This window comes from Staurois parvus, unplaced genomic scaffold, assembly GCF_062004578.1.
Source record: "Staurois parvus isolate SC_StPar_1 unplaced genomic scaffold, SC_StPar_1.0 ptg000450l, whole genome shotgun sequence".
NCBI classification, from domain to species: Eukaryota; Metazoa; Chordata; class Amphibia; order Anura; family Ranidae; genus Staurois; species Staurois parvus.
In genome coordinates, this window is record NW_028318246.1 from 520,787 (window position 1) to 543,635 (window position 22,849).

Consider the following 22,849-nt stretch of genomic DNA (forward strand, 5'->3'; position numbering starts at 1 on the left):
CCTGCTTTATTTTATTTTATTATAGACAGTGCAACATATTTTACTTCAATTTGTTTCCAGCTATGCTTTATTTGGCATAGTGGGAATAAGCATAGGGTTAATTCTCAAATGGGGTCACAGAAAATAAGAGACTCAAGTAGATTTTGGGTTAGATCTTCACTACAGTCCTAAATGGGTATCTGCAGAAGTATGTATTTTTTATTCTGGTAAAAGCAAAGAATCTTCTGCACATTTGTAATGCATAAAATTACCACATCAAAGGCTTTTAAAGTAGATTTTTACTTTATTAATACAACACAGTGTGGGCAGCATTTACAACATCTCTGAGAATTTACAGATTTATTACAGTGCAGTTTCTATAAATACAGTAACTTTCCAGGTTATGTGCAATTAAAGCGACAACTTTCACTGACCAAACAAGTTAGAAAAACAAGCACTGGATCCCTTTTCATCCGGGGCAGAGCCGACCTGACATTGCTACAAAGGATCAATGAGATATCCCATTACCTACATATTACCAGTCTGCATTTATTGCTTTACATAAATATTTAAGTTATTTTTGCATATAATCTTTTTTCTAGTCTTTGTTCATAAATATCTATATAGCCTTTTTCTTTTTTTCTTAGCTGCAAGTACACACAAAGAAAATAAGCAAAAGTTTCCCTTAGTTCCTTACAAGTCCATTATCCTGAGGTAACTGACAATGGTTTTAATCCATTGAGCTGTGATAGAAGTTAGACAAGCTAAAGAGGCCTCTTAGGCCCCTTGCACATGGGTGTCATAATATACTGAGGTTTACTCAGGAACATGTGACACCTGTGTGCGAGGGGCCAAAAACTGTGTGTATCGACCTGAGTAATGATGAGTCTATATAGGTGAGTAAAGGTGTGTGAGTGTATAGATGAGTATAAACAAGTAATATTCTACATTGCCAGTATTGTGGCCCTTGCACACGGGCGTCAAAAGGTTCCCGAGAAAACATCAGTAAATTATGAAGCTCATGTGCAAAAGGCCGAAACGAGTAAACACACTAGTAGATTACTGCACTCAAATGATAAACATGTTCTATTTTTGTTTTACTGCTCTGTACTCAACACTGTATTACTAATCTTTACTCAGTTGTGTGCAATGTCCCATAGACAACAATGCATCTCATTTCAGATCAGTAAAAAACTTGGCATTTTTTACCTCCATGTGCAACAGGCCTTAATGAATATGATTCTTACCGTCGTATTGTGTTTTTGAATATTACATCTTAGAACATTGCTTGAGAGTACTTGCTAACCCAATGGCTCTTCCTCTCCTTTATAGGTGTATCGCACTCTCTGATGCTTTGCTTAAGGCTCCCATGTGCTGTTCTGATCAGTTCTGCAGCCCCATTGAATAGCTTGAGGGCTCAATCATGGCAATGCACGGTAAAACACATGCATTAGCAAGTATTCCCACAATGCACAACAACTTACCTGCTATATATGCAAAGTGGTGCACTGCAATTCATTTTGAATGCCACCCTAAGGCACTGTAGAGTAGAGGGCAACAAAAAAAGAAAAGTGTCATACAAATTTTTGTTCCATTTTAGTGCACTGGCATCCCATTCATAGCACAAAGTATTGTGTGTTAACACAGCAATTTTCACTAAAGTGTGAATCAGCACGGATACTTACAGGTGATATTTTCAAGTGCCTAAATAGCCAATCAACAGGCCTGATCTCTGTCATATGGATGGGCCCAACAGTGTGCAAGTATGACCAGGAAACAAAGTGGACCTGCTTCATAGCGACAAGGATAATTTTTCTAATTTTTAGATTGCTGTATTTAAGTTTTATGACATTTATGAATCAGTCTAATCTCCATCCTCTTAACGTATTAACAATGGCTCCCATTTGGATTTAGTCATAAGAAAGAAAAAAAAACCAAAAAAACAATTTTTTTTCCTCCATCTTCAAAAACATCTTTAAATATATTTCTCATGATACTGTAAATGTCATTAATGCTCAAAAAAGAGAAAATATATGTTTTTTCTTTGTTAAAAATAATTATACTACACAATAACGTACATGCACTTTTTGGCTAAACTATGTAATATTGTATGGAACAGTTACCATGACTGCACCAAATACTCTCTCAAACTGGAAAATTAAAAGTTAGGTTTCATTATAATGAATTACATTATTCCAGCAGACAGTTGGTCAACCTGACTATACAATCTCTGTAAAATCTCCTTTAGATTTAATATCAATGAAGTACAATCTCTTGCCCATACAGTTTAGTCCATTCAATGTCATCAGGTAGACCCTCTTGCTACAATTATAGTCAAAATCTAAAGGAGATTGTCCAATTAGATTGTAAAAGGTGTTGCCAATTTGACCACCTGTGGGGAAGATTTGTAAAGAATAGTGTGGAAAGTTGTCACACAATTCTTGTGTCCTATTTTCAAGAACCTGCACAGTTTTAGTGCCTTTATCTTTTTGGATAATTAACAATCGTAGGTATTTATGCACATTTTCTGTAAGTAGTCACTATACAACCTTATAGCTGAACTGAGCTGAGTTCAGCTTTTAGTAATCTGTTCCTGTAAATGTATACAGCCCCTCTACCCTGCAGACCAGAATAAAAACTGAGAAAACACGCAACTAGTCTTTGATGCAAAGAATGATAAGAAATCCAAAATTATGAGTTGTTACTAGAACATGGATAGAGGGAAACAGTTGCTCTCTGGGGAGAAAATAATGACAGATGGCAACCAATATCTGATAGACAACTAGATAGTGACAAGATATTCATTGCAGATTTAGATTGAGAGCTTCTGTTAGGGAACAGGGCCACTGAGGGCCCAGTTACACTTAAAGCCTAAGCTTACCTACAAACGAAAAAAAAAAAAAGTGTCCCTTGTGCTTCTGCCTTCTAGTTCAGTAGAAATCTTCCTCCTCCGATGCACCCCCCCCCTCCCCAATCTTCCAATGCAGTGGAGGTTAAAGAGTACACAGCTATGCCCACCCCCTTTCCACTCAGCTCAATTCACAGAAGCCATACTAATGCTTCTATGAAGGATCTATGAATGGAGGGGGCAGACCTTTCAATCAACAGCACTCTCCATTCATAGATCCTTTTAATCATTGAAGCTGTAGCACCGGACGATTATAGTGACAGGGTGGGGACATCTGAGGACAGAATATATCTACTAAATTAAAAGAGAAAATAACAAGGGACACATCACACTGAGGCTCCATGCACACTGGGCGTTTTAATAACGCTGGTAAGGTTAGCTGTGTTATGTCATGTTAAAAACGTGAATTTTTCAGAATTTTTGCAGTGTTTTTTCACGTTTGCGGTTTTTAGCAGTTTTTTTTTTACCAAAAAATATTTTTCTTGGTCAAAAAAACTCCAAAAACGCTGGTTTTCTGCAATTTACCGTGTTTTTCATCATTACAGCTAAAAACTCCTCTAGACACCCACTAGTCCTGTTTTTTTTTCCAGCCAAAAAACGTTGATTACAGTCTGTGTGCGCACAAACACATAGGATAACATGCTGCGGGGTTTACTGGCTGTAAAAAAAAAAAAAAAAAAGCCAAAAGCCAAAAACAGCAGCTGTAAAAATGTCCAGTGTGCATGAGGACTGAAGGAAAGCAATATCCCTTGTGCCTATTTTGTACTGGTCTGGTAGCAAAACCTAGGCTTTAAGTACCCTGTTGTGATGTGGCATTGCACATGCATGAAGGCATGGGGTAACGTGCATTGCAGTAAGGTAGCCTATTTATAGTGAATGGGCTGAAATGCACACACAATGGACAAAATAAACTTGCATTACCTCTTTTAAACAATGCAGTACACTACAATACACGTATGCCTTTAGTGTGCTGTGAGATTTGTTCTCTGTACAATGTGTTTGGTATAATTCACAATGAATATCACCACAACACACCACACAGAGCAGGTGTGTTACCATGTGTTGTGGCAATGTAAGTAAATGTGTGTGTTTTAGTGCACATTGCTACAACTGTGTAGCAACAAGTGTGAATGGGTCTTAAAAGTATTCTTGTTTTACAGACTCTGTGATTAGAACATTGAGCTTTGGCATCTAACAGTCAGATCTGAAAAACAATCATGAAGAAGAGATGGGACATCCTGTGATATCAGATATAATCATTTGATAACCAAGTATCCTAATCTCCTATTATTTGCCTACTATCTATAATAAAGCATACCTCTTCATTTGAACACATCTACTGGATGGTGTTCTACAAAAATATACATCTGCCATCATATGCTCTAACTGAAAAATAAAAATTCTATTCTGTGGAGAAATTATATATACTGAATATGAGCGTCTTCAGCCCACAAAGTAATGATAATATGTCATTCAACATACAAAAATATTTCTGTTATATTCACAGATAAGATATGTATGACTAGCAAATGTTAAGGGCTGGTAAGACACAGAGTACAGCTGCCAGAGAGGTAAACCACAGCAGTTCCCTCTCAAGCAGCTGTCTGGTCTGGGTGAGGGTGGTGTGGTGTGCAATTCAGCACACACACGCCTCCCTTTTTTTCCCCTCACTCAACTTTATTTTAAGTGTACAAAAGTACGGGTGTAACATGTTACTAAAGGTGAACCTATCCTTTAAGACATAATATGGTGGTTACAATCAACTTCAAATAGATGGAATAAGACTTCCTGGAAAAATCTGGTCTCTTTCTATAAGATTGCCTTATTTTTTTCTCATTTCAGTTCTATTTCAGTATAATTTTTCTTTAAATGTATTAAAATTGTAATTCCAACCGTGTGGACAAAATATTGATGCTAACTGAAATAAACATTAAAAAAAATTAAAATTTTGAACATCAAAACGCACACTTGATTGATCTAAGCCCACTTTTGACTTCACGGTCAACTGAATTCTGGTGCTTGGTAAAAATTTGTAAGTGGCAGATTGCTTAATTTCTGGGGCACAGTTTTGATTGTAGCTGCGGTGATTCAAAAGTGGTTGAAATTGTTGAAAATTGCCACATGCACTTGGCTACATCTTCCAGGAAGGGAAAAGAGCCATTATTGGGAGACATTTGTTAAGTGTTTGCAACATTTTCCTTGCAGTCGCATCTTGAGAAATGATGCTAATGAACTCAACTGACTTTTACCACTTTTGCGTCACGCTTCCTACACCACTGCGACAGTTATTATTTGTGACCCACTGTGTATAAATAACCACAAGGCACATCATTTACCCACTTTCTTTCAACCTGTCACAGAGTTTTTGCATCTACAAATTATAAACAGAACAGTCGCAATGTTAAGAAGTAAGCTTGAGGACTTCCTAATATAGTGCAAATGTCACAAGCCATTGTGCTTCACTCCCACAAATCACCATTCCCGGCTGTGTCTTCCCCTCTGATAAATCTTCTTTTCATGGCTGTCTTTCCCCCAGTCTTATAAAACTTCTCCCATGGCCGAGTCTCCCCCCTCATAAATTTTAATGCTCGATGTGTCCTATGCGCTATTAAAAACCTACTCCTTTCCCATTCCTCTGGCAGTAAAACATTTCTCAGAAATGCCAGATCAGTTAACGGCAGGCAAGTCTGCTTTAACTATGTCGCTGTGTGCAATAAAAAGGTGGAATGCCTGATGGAGCGGTCAGCCATTGTACCTGTTGCAAATTTTGAGACAGTTTATTCTTGAGAAATAATGTAAACAGCACAGAATAATAAATCTGTTGCGTTTTGACACAGAATGGTGAGTTGTGATGGGTTAGTGGTTGAAATTAATTTGTCTGCGATGATAAATGTCCCCCATTGTTTTTAGTTGGGACCTTTTCCACCAAGTATTGTTATGCAGTACACAAAAAAAATCCTGCATGCTGCATATTGAGTGTGCTTCATCTTGTCACTCAAGTCACGGTGTCAACACAACACACAAATTCATGCATTGTGAAGCCAGTCTATTGATAAATGTAGACAGGTTTGCATCACCTGCATACCATAATGAATGCTCCCAGTAATATTAGACATGTATGGGAGGATCTCATAAAGGGCTCACTCAGTTTTCACTATTAGGCAGATGTTTCTAAAATACAAGGGGGTCACATTCATGTTTTTGCAGAGGCTGCAATCAGTCATGGGACAATAGTGTTGATTTTCAGTGACTGAGTACATAGTGCAGCAAAACATGCTTTAACACAACAGCAAATATTTATGAAGCCAGTAAAGAATGACAACATGGTACAAAAACGCAGACTTTTTAAATTTTTGTAAATTAAGTTTTTTGGGGGTTTTTTTTATCACTTTTGCCCATTTACTTTGAAGAGTACTGATGTAAAAATAAGTGTTGTTTATAATGCATCATTCTGTAACCATGGTGTTTACATTGCAAATTAGGAGAGCAAATTGACTCCACATAAAAAAGTTATGCAGATTAATAATGTTATTGATTGTGTGTGCAGTAGGAAAAGTGAAGAATCATCCAATTAGAAGCCAGCTTTCATTGTCCTGACCACACTAATCAGCTGAAAGTAGAAATTGGCTGTAATGGCTAACAAAAGTCAACTCTTTGCATCATATGTAACATCACATAAGTACCTCATTACTGCTTTGTATCTAGCATAGATACTTATTTATAAATGGGTTTTGCCATTTTTAGACACATTATGCTTATAATTTGTAATACATAGTGTGGCAGGGCCACGTAGAGCACCACCTGGCTATGCCCCTACTTTGGTGGTAAATGTGGATAGTAAACCAGCCAGCAAACAATGTGCTGAAGTTTAAATGTCTATACTTTGGCATTAACCAATCAGAACTCCAAGCTGTAAGTCACCAGCCTTTTATACTGCCAGGCTTCAGGGTGCTAAGTATGGGATATTCCAATGTCCAACAAGTGGTGTGATAGCCTAGCTACAAGCTGTTGGGGAGAGGTGACCAATTGGGACACAGGCAAAGCTGGAGTTAGGGACAGAGGGGAAGATGGAGGAGAACACTATGCTTCTACCAGGAACAGAGATACCAGACAGTAGTGTATATTTACCATCCATTTCAAGCAGAGAATTATCTCTGGGGTACCTGGGATATAAAGCAACCTATATGATGGAATTTACTGTCTAAAGAAATTCAGATCTATGTGTGAATGTGACCCAAGCAGTGAATTGTTTTGTAAATATCTGGTCATGTTGGGACCTTTCTTCTGTGTAGTCTGTGGATATTCATGTATACAGGGTAGCCATTTTTGTGATTCTTATTTGTGAAGGTTGTAAGGAACTGTTTTACTAATAAGAGTTCAATCCACTTTAAGCAGTTGAGCGGTGACCAACAGGATTTCTAGAGAAGTATCCACTGAAAGCTATGAGGTTTTTTTTTTATATACCTGTAGAGGGGATTCTTCCTAATGACTATTACAGTATTTATGTTCTTTCCTCATTCAGTATTTACCATGAGCTGTAGATAAAGTCATTACTAGCAGGGGCTTTCTGAGACTAGAAATGTATTTTAGGGGTTCCTCTGTGATAACGAGGTTGAGGAAGGCTGCTCTACAGTATGCCCAGATAGTTTGTTACATGTCATTCACTTTTTGCTTTATCCTAAGATTAAGCTTTAACTAAACTCTACTCCTTGATCTCTAGCAAAATTCTAGACATGAACAAGTAGCAGGACTGAGTGCGGAGTTCCTTTTTAGGGCTCGTTTATATTGCACTTCACAGAAAATGCATGCACCTGGATATGTGCCTTTTCAACGCAAGAGTTTTATTTTTTTAAATTCTTGATAGATGTATTGAATCATACTGTATTGACATGCATTGGCACATAGTTTTGTGCATTGTGCTTCATAAAAAAAAATGCAGCATGGCTACATCTTTCCACCACACACCATCACACTGGTGTGGTGTGGAAAGAGCACATGGACAGCAATTGTTTCTGCTGTGTCCTTGTGTTGATCAACTAGAGAAACACAGCTCAAACCACTTGGAGTGAACAAGCCCTTACATGTGCCCAAATCATTACTAAGAATCAACCCTATATAAAGCAGAATTACATGTAATGTAACGCTGGAAGTTGGGGAAAGATGAAATTACGAAAGGAGGACAAAATGGCACTGCTGAAGTCCTGTTTTTGGGCAGAGCCCAGTCCCATAAGAGGTTGTAAGTGAATGAGCTTCAAATCATAGTAATACAGGGTTTACCATGTTTAGATTTTTTTCTAAGTAACTAAATAATTATTGGTTTACTTTATACCATCTGCTTATAGAACAAATTATAAAAATTACAATAAAGAAAATGTTTGTACTGAATACACTAAGATGCACAGGGAAACCGGATACAGAATTATCCTAATAAGAGAACTCTGATCAGTTTTGCCATGACCAAATAATATATGCAAATGGTACCCGCTAAATCCAGAAGTAAGGTCTCATTTCTGATTTGTTTGTACTTTCAAAATAAGTCTGCCTAAAACTGGTCTACAGTGTTTTACTACAATAATTAAGAGTCAAGTTTTGTGCGCTGTACGAACATAAAAAAGAATGCAGAAATGGATCTGGGAATGAACACACCTAAGAAAAAAACAAGAGATTTTTGGCAACAATAAGTTACTAACTCTGTACATGAAGGGGAAAACCTACAGAACCTGGAAAAATAGAATTCAGTATGTTGCCCACAATAATCAAATTCCATCTATCATTTTTCTGGCTCAGACTGGTTGCCTGGGTAACACAGACACCTTCCGATATATACCGATACATGCAACACATTATTTTTTACTTCCCTCCACATCATGGTGCCTGCACAACAGCAAAGTGGTTGTTTACATATTTGGCTAAATTGTATATACAGCCATGCTAACGGTGAGTTACTGTGCATATTGTTATAAAAAAGTTGGTTCATCCCCACATTTTGTTGCGCCCAGAATCAGATATATGCCATTTTAAATTATATTCAGTCTACAAACACATTGAACAGAAATGATCATTCTTATGTTAATCTAGAACATCACAGGTTTTTCAATACATTTCATTTTTCGCTGCAAAAATAAGAATTGTAACAGTGTCACTGTAGATTCAATGGTATGTTTTTCCTATGGTGGCAGCGATGTACCAGCCATATACAGAAACACCTAACTGTCCCTTGTTTTGCAGAACAATTCTATTTTTCTCCCAGAGTGGGTGTGGTTTTGCATAATTAAAGCTCCAAAGGGCAGGGTTAGGACAGGTCAAAAATGATTTTGAATACTGAAAGATGTGCAAATGTCCCATATTAAAAGAAATGGGTTTAAAGCATAGGTAGTAAAAACACTTCTACTTAAACAACAAACAAAAAATGGAGCATAGGATTTTTCCTCATTAAAAGTTGTAAAAAAAAAAATAGCAAAAAAATGGAACACTCAGTATCTCTCTAACAATTATCCAACATCCTACTGTTTCCCATACCACTTTTCCTCCCTTTGAGATGCAGAATGCTGATATACCTAGTGTAAAAACACTCCAGCCTGGAGCAGACTCTGATATGCAAATAAATACATGCTTTCATCTCCCAAACATATTCTGCATATGTAAATCTTCATAATATCACAGTGCACTGGCATTGCAAGTGTTACAAAATATAAGCTACAATACCTATTTATAAGTAGTCCTTTTTTGAATATTTACATCTGTCCCATAAAACATTTTCCAAATCATTTTAAGACACAATAAAGAAATTCCGTACCATTTATAGCCAAAAAATGGTTACTGTGGTAAAACTAACAATATTTCAAGTGTTTAGCGTACCATTTATGCTACAATGTTGTATGATAAATTATGTACCGAACGTTGCATAGTTTTAAGAAACAGAGTAAAGTATTATTGATTTTGTTGTGAAATAACACTCATGACATCCTTTATGTATGGTCTACCTGTTGTGGTAACTTATTGCACTAAAAGACCGTCCAGTGATCTACCAAATTCTGATTGTATCCGATAAATCATGCCAGGTAACATTCCTGCAAGTAGAATCATTGTGAAGTAGGCTATTCTGGCCATGAAGCTGATGAAAATTCTTAAACACAAAGGAAGCTATAGGTTTGCAGCAGACAGAATGAAATCTATATTCAACTTTAGAACAGTGAATATTGGAAATAGAAAAAAGGCACTGTAAATCTGTTTTTTTCTGTTTCTATATAAATAAATTGGGGCAAATTATACGCTTGTTGCTTATTAAATTATATGTAAACCCAATCACTCATATACATTTTTAACAGAAGCATCAAAAACTATTTTAAATATATTTAAATCTGCAACTTTCATTAAAATGGTACCTGTTGATACCACTATTCTCATCCAGGCACTTCCTGTTATAGGGTGACAATGCTCTGTCCCTGTCTCCCAATTTTTCTCCTGTGTTGTCACAAGCTCTCCCCCAATATAGACTAGAAGCAGCTGTGCCACCAACAGAAAACCTACCAGTGGAAATGTCATGCAGCCATCACTGGAATGCATGCGCAGAAGGTGGCTACAAAGAGGGGATCAAGCAATTCTGATATGCAAGAGGATAAAAAGTAATTTATGATAAACAATGGTTTCACAAATAAAACGTCATATAGTTTGAGGTTTACATCTACTTTAGACAGCTCCGCCATATACAGGGGCCACCAATAAATGAAGGTATGAACTGAAAATAATATGCAAAATAGAGATTTTGCCAATTGAATGTAAAGTAATCCATATTATAAATGCGTTAAGCCAATGGAAAAACAAGTACATTCTTGACCTTTCCATTCTTGGAACGGATTCATAAATCCTAAAGCAGGCATGCCCAGATTTGTGGAAAGACCATATAGACCGAAGTCACAAACAGCAAAAAAAAAAAGGCGGGCAGTATATCAACTTGTTAATTTTCATGTCTTGTTTTCCAAGTCTTCACAGAAAAATATATTAGGAAATTAACATTTCACTTTGTGGCTATATCAATCTTTGGTAAGGCCCATGATTGTAGGGGCAGCTTTTCTATGTAAATGGATTTTAATTATCATATTAAAAAAATTCTGCTTATGGGGTAAAAAAGTATTCAGAATTTTGACATGGTCCAATGGGTACCTAAATAACATAATAATTGGGGTTAGAGTGTTGTTAAACTGTTGTAGGAAAAAAGCTCCAGTGAGCATTAAAGCATAATCACATTTCAGTACAACATCTTTACTGGCAGAAAACAACACAATAACATGAAAATAAAAATTGAGCTTTTCTCCGCTTTACTTGAATAGTGACAGTTCCATGCACAAAGAGGTTTCCCTGAATGTTTGACCAGCACTAGAACAGGTCTAGCGGCTGGACCATTCATCAGTATATGTGACTGGTGTGCCTTAGTTTGCAGACATATTGTAAAACAACAGTGCTACGAAGGGTCCAGATATTGCTTACCAGAGGATTATGGGTGAACTTAACCCTTCTGCATTAGTATATTTAGGGTCTGAAGGTGTTAACATTTTAAGTTCAGTGGAAAAGCCTTTAAAACACATCAAACGCTCAACAAATACTTAATATAACCATAGAATGGTTAGCTCGCCCACAAACCACTGCAGACTATGACTGAAATCCTTAAATCTTCAAATTGTAGTTGCTTCCATGTTCACATCCACCACCTGCTGGCAACGTTTAGGTACATTGTTTAAAAAAAATTCTTCCTAGATGTGTTAAAATACATGAATGAGAATAAAACACTTCAATAAAAGGAAAATATGTAGAATCCTGCATGATATGGGTGGCAGAAATGCATGAAATAGCAGGACATTTAGTGATTCAGTAGTTAAATTGATTTTAAACTCTTTAGTTTTCAGTTTTGCTGTTCTGCTAGCTTCTGGAATGCCTGAATCTTGAGTTGGAAGCAACAGACAGCATGAACATATACGTGAGCATGATTAAGGTGGGTTCCTGTTTTGTACATCTTGCAGTTGGCTCTCCTTTTCCCATTGCACCTGTCCAGTCAGGCTCTTCTGTGGAAGCTCATCATAAGGGATACCAACAACGTATCCTGTTTCTACCTTTCGATGGCAAAAGAGAGAAGTTGGGCGTCCAGGTGTATCAGGTTCTGGAACACCAGTAAGAAGAAATGTGGGAAATTCTGACCTGCGTCTGTCATAGTCTTTAAAAGATGCCTCTTCCCTGCTATGCTTACGGGGTGGCAAGAGATGTTTTCTGTAAAGGACACTATCATCTTGGCCAAAGTTCCAGTTTTCACTAGCGTCTGCACTCCGTGAACTCAAGTTGTCCTCGCTGGGGGTACTGGGTTTCTTCTGGTGGAGATACAAAAATACAGTATAAACAAACTTGTAAGTACAAAGTGATGCCAATTTTAAGCCATTGAACATTGGGACTCATGATCAAAAGTTTCATGAGGATGAGCTCTTTTTTGCCACCAGCAATCAAATTGTTCCTGTGATTAGAAGAGACATGAAAGAGAACCTGGTTGCAATGGACAAACAGAACAAATGTTCTTAAAGGATAATCAGAAGCTCCTATGGATACTGCAGAAGCTTCACCATTACAAAAAAAAAAAAAAAAAATTAGATATGAAGAGGACAGAACACAAACACCAGCAAATAGGTGGCCATTTCAGTCCTTACTATAATTTATAGCTTCTCTCATTTTCATGCAACACTATACAAACATCAACAATTTGTTAAATGAGGTAGCATCTTATACAAAACAAAGAATTTATGGTCATATGCAGAACCTGTTATATATAGAGTGCAGGAGAACTGAGCTTGTGAAGGGATGCATGGACAGATATTTTTTGCTATCCTGATAACCACTAAACAACACTTAGGATTTGTGTTGAAGGGCTTTGAGCTTGTGTCAGTTTGCATAAGCACCATGCTTTAGGTGCAATCTGCTTGCATTTGAAGTCAATTCAGAACTTATTGGCAGGTGCATTTGACCAACAGGAAGAGAAACCTGCAGTGGTAAGAATATGGATGCTGCCTTGATGGAGTACTCTGTTGTTGGTCTTTCTTTGGCTTTAATAGTTTCTGAGATGCTGAATCAGAAAAAAAACATGCAAACCATGAGACAGAGCTCCTAAACTTCACACTTAAATAGTAGAAGGAATCGTGCTATGAGGAATAATAAAGCTGCTTGCAGATCAACTAATACAAATAGACAATTATAAATCTTTCCAAAAAGTGAAGAGCTAATGAAATAAAATAACCATAACACCAAAATTACAAAAGCAAATGTACAATTATAAAGTCCCAAAGTTACTAGTCCAAGCCTCACTTGGACTAGTAACAGCTTTGGCTTTGTTTCTGGTTTCCTCCAGTTTGTTTCGGATAAATTAAGATTGATGGCTGAGTGCGGATTCCACACCTCAGATGATGTCAGATGTCATGGAATGCGTAGGGTAGAGCCGACAATCAAAAAGTCATCACGTATCCTGATACCCGGAAGCGGACCGCCTGTGCCCTAGGACCGGCTGTATCATACTATAAGTGCTTATCTTTTGAACCTTGTGTATTTGGTATGTTTTAATAAAATTTTCATATAGCAGTTACAGAGCTGATTCAGACATGTGCGGTACGGATTGAAGCTCAGATTTTACAGCTAACTGATACAGTCATTGTTCACCGGTTCATGTCAGGTTTACATCAAGTTCAGGACAGGATGAGCTCTCAGGATTATCCTGTTTATACATATGCAGTTTAGAAACGGTTACCATAAAGTCAATAGCGTGTAATCCTAACCTGATCCGGACCGCACTGCTCAGAAATCGGATATGACTGCCAGTGCACCAGACATATGTGAAAAGGCACCATAGGAAGCAATGTTATTTCAGATGTCATGCAGATTGTATGCGGTTCAATTCGCATCCAATCCACATATATGTGAGCCAGCACTTACACTACATGGTTCATTTGGTTCTTTCCCTGTAATATGGTGGAGCCTGGGAACTTGGATGATGATGATTGCTGATGGGATAACCAGACAAGAGGAGGGTCACGCTATCCTGTGCGAGATTCTATAGATACAAGTGCATTTTTTACTCTTCTACTCCAGAGTCAATATATTCTGGTAAGCACGTTTGATAGAACTTGTGGTGGTAGATCACTGAGGTGATTAAATCAAGGAGGAAGAATTATATATCTTTTTGGATGAAGATATTTACTTTTTTTACTTTGGGACTTCATAAAAGCAAATGTACAATTATAGACTCGTATATCATTTTGGTTTAATTAGCGCTGCACTTTTTAAAAAATATTTAAACTTCACACTTGTTTCAGGTCAGTTCCTCAGAAAAAAACTAAAGCCATTGAATCAGCAAGAAAAGTAGGTAACTAGCATTTTCAGAAGGTAATATTAGCAATAGTAGCCTCCAGTTAAAGCAGTACGAAACCCAAAACCAAAAATGTAATATAATGCAGTTTATCAATCCTTAGATGTATTGGCTGCATTCATTTTCTTTATTTAGGTTTTTTTCCATCTGTTTTCCCCTGGTGATCTGGCCAGTAGCACACTTCCTGTATTAGAGTGGATAGAGGTTCGCAGGGGCACCTTTGAACATTAGCATTGTTAATCTGAGCAGTAGGGGAATGTTAGATGTGCTAACAGATTTAGATACACTAACAAACTGAAGCCAAACTTCAGCTCACACTGCAGTGATACAACCAGTTAAAGCCTCTCTTGGGATAAAGGTTTTATATAAATAAATAAAAGCTGATCATTGTAAGCCCACCTATCTGGCGTAAATGGTTTGTCTCAACTGATACATTTGCAGAACAGCTTGCTCTAATGAAAACAACATACTTGATGAAAATCAAGGAAAGAAAGCCAAAAAAGAAAAAAAATACAGCCATCACATCTAAGAATTGGTAGGCTACAATATAATAAATGTTTGCTTCAGGGTTTAATACAGCTTTAAGTTCAGTATAGTTCCTTGGGCTTCTATGAAAGGCAAATAAAGAAACACATTTCCGTTCCTCCTATATGTTATGGTCCTGTTATATTGTCTATAAATGATTAGGCCTTGAATGTTATGTGTGCCCCCCCCCCCCCCTTCTTTTTGTTTTTCTCCCTTGGGTTGTTTTATGTACACTCTGTTGGGCTTTGACCCTGCCCCTGCGTGGGCGTCTGTTGTCTGTATGTTTTTATATGTTTAAAATAAAAAAATATAAAAAAAAAAAAGAATCACATTTCCCAACTCTTACACTCAAAAACATTCAATGTGTCGTGTCTTCTAGACTGCCTTGTACTTGTAGTGGGGAGATAATATTATCAATGCACTATGGCCTATACCCCTAATCAAGCAGCAAGCACTGGGGAAAGCTTTGAGCACCATTTGTGCTAGAAATGCATCACAGTTCTTCTGTAACTATTTATCCACCCCAGAAAAACTGTGGTCATAGATTTTGGTTACTATCTGAGTATAAATGTATTTTAACCCTTGTTTTATCAAGGTGAATGCTGGGCTACAAGGATAATCTATGAAGTAGTACAGACAAAAATATAGGAAAAGATTTCCAACTGGAGAAATCCCAGTACAATGTAAAAAAAAAAAAAAAGACTGTACTTCATTCCAGTGGGATATTATTTGAATACATATATTTATGTCATAAAAAGCTTTGCTTTTATATTTTTATTTTGGATTCTGGCAATATAATATGCTCCCCATGTTGTCAGAATGTATCCCTGTGGGTATGTATTCTCTGCATCTAAATAGCAATTATTCTGAAATGATTTTTAAGAACATTGTTTACTGTAAGCAAGTTTAGATTCATTCTGCAAAAGTTCATACTTCAGCAATCTAACACACAAGTAGTTTATTTGCTAATTAGTTAGTATCACACTTATCTTTTTGATTTAAATCATATTCAGCTTTTATGCAATTTGTGTAGTGAAATTTTTGGTGACCATGTTTACACTTTGCGAAAAGAAAAGAAAAAAAAAAACATTCTATCTATTATCAATGCAGAAATCTTACCACCTTAACAAATAGATTCAAATGAAGACTATTGATATGTTTTTCAGAGTTAACATCCGAAAATATCACACAAATATTCACAAAAAAGTCTATTGCACTGAGGACTGACTGGGCATGCTGGGAATAGTAGGAATGAATGAAGGGGGAGCTTTGGGTTGCCTACCTTTGGTATAGATTTTTTCGTCCATACTCATTGATTCAGACTGCGCTGGCTGACATCACAATCCAAAGATTGAATGCAGAAAAAAACATCAATGCAGCATTGATAATCAGAAAGAGTGAGAAGGAATAATTCTGGAAATAAGTAACTAAACACAAAACATGTTTTTGCTTGTTTTGTAGACCATTCCAAAAGCTCCAGTATGCTATATTGTATAGTATTGTGATAAGAGTAGATGGAGATGTCATACTCTCCACTATAATTGTGCTGTAGGACAGGTTTCCATTCTGCAGAAAGGCAATCACTTGTCTTTACTGATCTGTTTACTTTAACCAGACAGCCTACCTATTAATATTAATTATGGAGGGGGAAGTTAATCGACACAGAGGTGCAAACACAAAAAATAGCATTTTGCCTACATGTGCAATGACAACTTGCGTAATCGTGTAACTGAGCATGACAGTCCACACTCCAGGCTTATTGGAAGTGAATCACCCTTTATATCATGGGCCTTTACTCCTAATAGACATGTTTACCACTGGAGACCAGTCAGAGAGACAAAGCACGTTATTTGTGATCTCACACACATGTATTTCCTTGTGCAGAAGCCCATGTGATTTGGCCAACTTGCAGCACTTGTGTGATGCTTTTACAACCCATTTACAAACAAACCAAAGCAAGCCAGTATGATGAGGATGTTAGTACAGCGATCTCTCCTGCTGTGTCCTTGTGTTCTGATGTGTGTTCCCAACAGAACACACTAATCAGCACTTGTAGCCATTGGCCACAAGCACTGATCGAATGTTGGTTTCCCAGCATGTCCCTTCAGCATGGAAAGACAGCTGAATGTTGGCCGGGTCATACTGAACTGGCCAATACTCAGACTGTGCGTACCTGGCTTAGAGTAATTGTAAAGGTTAAGATATTTAAAAAAAAAAATAACAAACATGTTATACTTACCTGCTTTGTGCAATGGTTTTTCACAGAGCAGCCCAGTCCTCCCTTTCTTGGGTCCCCAACTGATGCTTCTGGTCCCTCGCCCCTGCTGAGAGCACCTAGAACAAGCTGCCTCCCGAGCTGCCCTCTGTGTGTCAATGAGATACACAGAGAATGGCTTGGCCCCGTCCCCTCCTCACTGGCAGTGACTAACAGCAGGCAATGGCTCCTGCTTCAGTGTCTCAGCTATTGAGCAGAGAGCAGGGGCAGACTGACCATTTGGAAACCCAGGCACTGCCAAGGGCCTGGAGTCAGTAGGGGGCCCCATGAGATGCCCCTAGTACCTTTTTCACAGGCTTTTTTGAGTTTGGGCAAGGACACAGGGGCCCCATGATCCCCTATTGCCCAGGGGTCCCATGAGTTGTCAGTCCGCCCCTGGCAGAGAGAGGCCCTGAAGAGCTTCTGCTCTTGTGCACATCGCTGGATCGGGCTCAGGTGAGTATAAGGGGGGGGCTCAGGTGAGTATAAGGGGGGGGGGGCTAAGGTGGGCGTTGCTGCACACTGAAGGTTTTTTTTTAGGTAAAAGGTAAGAAGGTAAAAAAACCTTTAGTCCTTAGTACCACTTTAAGATATGACCAATAAGATTGTACAATGATTGCCTATCACTGATGATGGAAGTATGTACTGTCCACCAGAGAAAGGTTTCTGTTTGCAATACAGATAGTTATAGGTTATTTTACACTTTTTAGTTACATAAAGTGAATTTATCTTTAAAATTCCTCTAGAGCCTCACTGCAGTCTGTAAATCCACGGGGATGTTTACCTTTACCGTTTGACACCAGCACAAGAAATTGGGAAACAGGATCACTGAGAAAGTTACACAATGAAAACCTGACCAAGGTCCTAAGACCAGCCATAGATTGATGCAATTTTCTTTCCAAGGAAAGAAAAATTACTTGATTCCTCCACCAAAACAAAGTCAGTGTTAATGGGGGGAATCCCTCCCGTGGAGCTACTGTGTTATGCCAGGGGGGAACCACTGCCAGCAGAACACAATGATCACTGCTGGCAGCTTTAATTGCATCGAAAAACCTGACATGCTGGTTGTAGTGAAGTCGATTGATGGATTGACTTCAGCCAGCCTGCCCATACATTGATTGAATCTCAGTCAGTCCCTGCTGAACCGAGCTTTGATCTATGTATGGCCAGCTTAACTTTTCCCAGCTATACTAAAATGTGCATTTTTGTTGCTGTGCCTGTTCCCACTGAAGAGTTTTCCCAATACTTTCTGTCCCTGGGACAGGAACTGAGATAAAATAAGCGTTATTTGGACACAGACTATAATAAAATGCTGTCAGATTCTAACCCTTTCATTCTCTATCCAAAATTAAAAAGGTTGGCTTAACTTTGGCTTTAGCTTGTCATTTACATGGGAAAGCTTTGGGAGAAAGCATTTACAGTAGCAAGATATCTTAGAAATCTACTTTCACATCAAAATATGTACTTAAAAGTTTATCAACATACCATAACTTTATGTATTGTAAGTTGATTCTACGTCTGTATTCTGTACCATATCCTAATGACTTTCGCCTGTATTACTGTCAAATATGGTTTTACCTTGATCTATACCGATGCCAAAGTTCTCAATAAGGCTAGGTTCACATCTGTGCAGGTGATGCCGCAGTGGATCCGCACAAAAATCTGTGCAGCACCCGCACAGAAGAATGCAGACCCGCGGCAGGTGCCATTAATTCTAGTGGCACGCACCCCGCACTGGAAATCGCAACCGCCTTGGGAAGCGAGGTTCCTGTGTGGGCTGCGGTTTCCAAAGAAGTGCAGGGACTTCTTGCTTACGTGTCCCGGGGCACGGAAGTCCATTCAAATTAATAGATTCTCGTGCCCGCACAAATGTGGCTCGCAGGAACGCATATATGTGAACCAGGGCTAAAGGAACATTATGGTTAAAAAAAACAGCAACAAAACATACCATAACTTTGTAGTCTAAATCCTCAACAGAGCGAAAAAAGTCCAGACTCTTAGCAGCTGTGAGCCGGGCTCCACCAGGGTCAGAACTGTGGGTGCTCAACGAGTCCAGAATTTCTCCCAGGAGATCCATCTCTCCCCCTGGACGCGAGGAAAGGCTTACATCATCATACGATGCGTCACTGTCATACAAGTATCCAGATGCTTCTTCACTGTCTTCCGATGAGAATCTGAGAAGACATATACAATGATTGAAAAATGGAAGACAGAGCTCTTGTACTGTGCGATACTAAACTTTAAAAAGAAATTATTCTATGCAAGTATGTATTATGGACTAGGGAATATGAAGGGGGGGGGGGTTATCTGTGAGTGCTTCTGACAAGCCAACCGACAGCCACCAGAAAAAGCAATTGCTTCCAACCCCCCTTCTGTAAAGACCGCTACACCCCCTTCCCCATGCATTCTGGGCTCTGTGTTCTGGTTAAATGGCAGATGGGGAACTGAATTTTGTCGCCATTTCATGTGAAAACGCAATTTTAAGGTTTGGCAAGTTAGGTATCTATTTACTCGGTGCAACCTTAACTTTTATATTTTACGAAAAAATTGGGTCATTTACTGCATTTGTGTGCCCTAGATTTACCTTTAGTGTATTTTTTACTGAAATTAATCATTTCCTAGATCTCTGCGCTGATATTGTGTAACATAAAAAAATTGGAACTACCACTATATTATTCTCTAGCGTGTTCGCTTTCAGAAAATATATATAGTTTGGGTTTTTTTGCAATCTTCAGGAATAAAATTAATTATTTAAACGTGTACAAAAAAACCCCACAAAAACGACTGGCTGCAAAAGGGTTTAGTAGTGGATCTGTATGGATTATTTTTGTCAAATAAGAACATTGTTTAGTGTCACGTTAATTCTGTGATGAGAAAAGGAGGAGGAACTGGGGTTCATCTGGGAGCAAGGACTAAAGATGATAATAAATCAAAATGATTTGGTAGTGCAGTGGTGCCCACCAGGTGCCACTGACTGCACTGACCATCAATGCTGGGGAAAGGGTTAAGTTTCACTGCCACCTTCTGCATTAGTGACCATCAATGCTGGAAAGGAAGAGAGGGGGGGTAAACTTCACTGACAATGGGGGGGGGGGGAGAATAACTAAAACCACTGCCACTAATGACCAATAGAGGGGCTGGGTTGAATAGCACTGCTACTAAGCATCTGTGCCACAAATGTTGGAGGTTATTGGCCACTGCCACCAATAATATGGATGATTGCAGCCACTGACAACCAATGCTGGAGGATATTATTGTAATCACTGACACCAGTGATGGCTCCAACTTTCTCTTTAGTGAGCACTGAAGTACACTACAAGTGGGGATTCCATTTTTGGATGATGAGAGGCATTAAAGCCCATTCCATTTGAATAGGCTGTCTACCTCGAAGCAATGCTGCCCAACACATGAACACAAGTTGCTACTGTCAGGCCTTCTGGAAGTGTCGGGGGCCGCACTTGATGCCCTCATTCATTTTTTGGTTGATTACCACTGATTTAGAGTATTAATGTTAAGACAGCAAAGTTAACAAAGAGAAAAGGGGCAGGATCTGATGGGAAAGGATACTATCCATCTCATAGGATGAAAGACGAGAACAATTAGTAGTACTGCATGTAGAATAAATGTGACATGTCATATCCATCTTCAAAGTAGACCAATGTAACCTCATGCATTTGTAGATCTGCCTTTTTTCCACACAGGATCGGTTTGTGGTTAGGGCATAGGGGCATAAGGTAAGTTATTTTATTGTGAATGCCATGTCATATTGTATATGTTCAGGCTTAGAATTCAAAAGACTAGCACTGATTTTAACATACAGCATACCAATTTTACACATTAATTACGCTATTTGAGGGGAGTGTTTGAAACTTCAAATAGGAGAAGTTGCAGAATAAGAAATCCTCAGTCAAATATACAGAACATCTGTTTTACAGAATGAGTTTGTATAAAATGGAGAGGAATAAAAAAGTCCACATGTGGAAATGTTGTCTAAACTTTAAGAGTCTTCTGCAGTATGAGCAGTCAGTCTTGAAGCACCCTTTTTCTTGAGGGACATAGTGATGTTTTAATGGGCAAGGCTATCAGCAGTGTTACCACTGATTCACAAGCCTCTATCTTGTCACTCAAAGGCTGACTCTACCTAGCATCACCTTTTGTCTTTAACACTGGTAGCATATGCTTTGTGGCTCCAATGGTTGTGGGAGTTGTAGCTTCTGCAATAGCTTTTATGCCACAGGAAAATGGTGTACATGCACTGAAATCCCCCTATCATGCCCACTATTCTTTTGGAGCAGGATTGTGCAAGATAAACAAAAATAAGTAAAAAATGCGGCTCATTTTTAGAAGAGCCTGCAACTTCATACCGCAAAAAGGTAAATGCCAATTTCATAGCAGGAGTCCTGGAGAATAAAATGGTAGTAATTCCTAAGGTTTCCTAGCACACAAATTTCACCTTAAACCATAATTTCACTTTTTAAAAGATAATAAATGCACATTATTTTGCAGGTAAAAAAAATGTGCATTTACGATTTTTTTTTTTTTTTTTTAGGGACCTGGAAAGCATTGCGCCTGTGATCAGCAGATCGCAGGTTCCATGCAGGACTCCTACACAGACTGTCACCATAAGCTGCCTACTCGTATCTCATACAGGCAAGTAGTTTCACACTGACAAGAAAAATCAATTAACTATCTAGAGTGCTCAACAGCACTGTGGTAGTTCATTGAGTACTACAAGCTGACAGCTGCAGACTGTTGGCACTTGGAGTTTCCCATTCACAGAACTCTGTACATGAATGGCGCAGCTGGGCGTGCGGAGTCCATCATGGTCGCTTTCTAAAAATTGTGACAGCGAGTAGATTCCCAGATTACAGTAACCCTGAATGTGGGTGTAACATGTTACGAAAGGTAAACTTATCCTTTGATATTCATATTTATTTTCTACTTTTTCACCATTTTCTATGGTTTCTTTTCATTTTTTACGTTATCTTTTCTAGAATACTTTGTTATAATAATGTAACAAGTTGTGTATTGTAAGTTATTTTCCTTATGACTTGTATGTCTAACCTTTTCCTTATTTTTTTTTACTTCAATCTGGTTAAAAGTAAAATTAAAATAAAACATTTATTGAGCGAAAAAAGCCAACTTGATTAATAAAAAGAAGACCTTTTAAATGGCCTTTAAATTTAAAGCCTCATACACACTGGACGTTTTTACAGCTGCTGTTTTTGGCTTCTGGCATTTTTTTTTCTACAGCCAGTAAAGCCCCCAGATGATATCCTATGTGTCCATACACACAGAAGCTTTAATCAGTGATTTTTGGCAGGGGTATTTTCTGGCTGGAAAAAAACCTCCAGAACTAGTGTTTTTCAAGAGACGTTTTTAGCCCTAAAAATCTCTAACGCTGGTAAATCCAGCAAACCGCTGCCTACTGATGTTTTTGAACCAACATTTATTTTATCTTTTATTGTGCTAAAAAACATGGCAAAACGCTAATGCAAAAACAAGGGGAAATCTGCAGGGGTTTTTTTTGCGACTTTATACAGCTAACGCTACCGTCGTTTTTAAAATGCCCAGTGTACATGAGGCCTGAATATGGCAGCAGGTGGTAAGAGTGTCTTTTTCAGTCTCATGCTTTCATTCAGTTCTAGCAGTAAAAGAGCACATGCATTTATGTTGATCAGGAAAAACACAGCACTGCTCTGTCAGAATACTCTGCACTGTTTGCAATAAAAGATTCTTATGATTTTAAAACTTCTCATAATAGTTGTTTTTCCAAGCTCAGCAGGGC

The 22,849-nt window shown here is 38.2% G+C and overlaps 1 protein-coding gene across 7 annotated transcripts in view; it reads right to left on the reverse strand.

Moving 5' to 3' along the window:
- Positions 1 to 263: 263 nt before the first annotated feature.
- Positions 264 to 22,849, reverse strand: part of DENND1B (DENN domain containing 1B) — a 319,310-nt gene continuing 296,724 nt past the window's right edge. For 5 of the 7 annotated variants that reach the window (XM_089688668.1, XM_089688666.1, XM_089688667.1 and 2 more), the window contains 2 exons: positions 19,010 to 19,235; positions 264 to 12,246 (listed from right to left, as the gene is read on the reverse strand). In XM_089688668.1, the coding sequence (XP_089544794.1) occupies positions 11,872 to 12,246; positions 19,010 to 19,235 (601 nt within the window). In that variant the 3' untranslated portion in view covers positions 264 to 11,871. Of the gene's footprint in view, positions 12,247 to 16,089; positions 16,139 to 19,009; positions 19,236 to 22,849 lie in introns of all 7 variants that reach the window. The other 2 variants (XM_089688670.1, XM_089688665.1) reach the window with 2 other exon arrangements.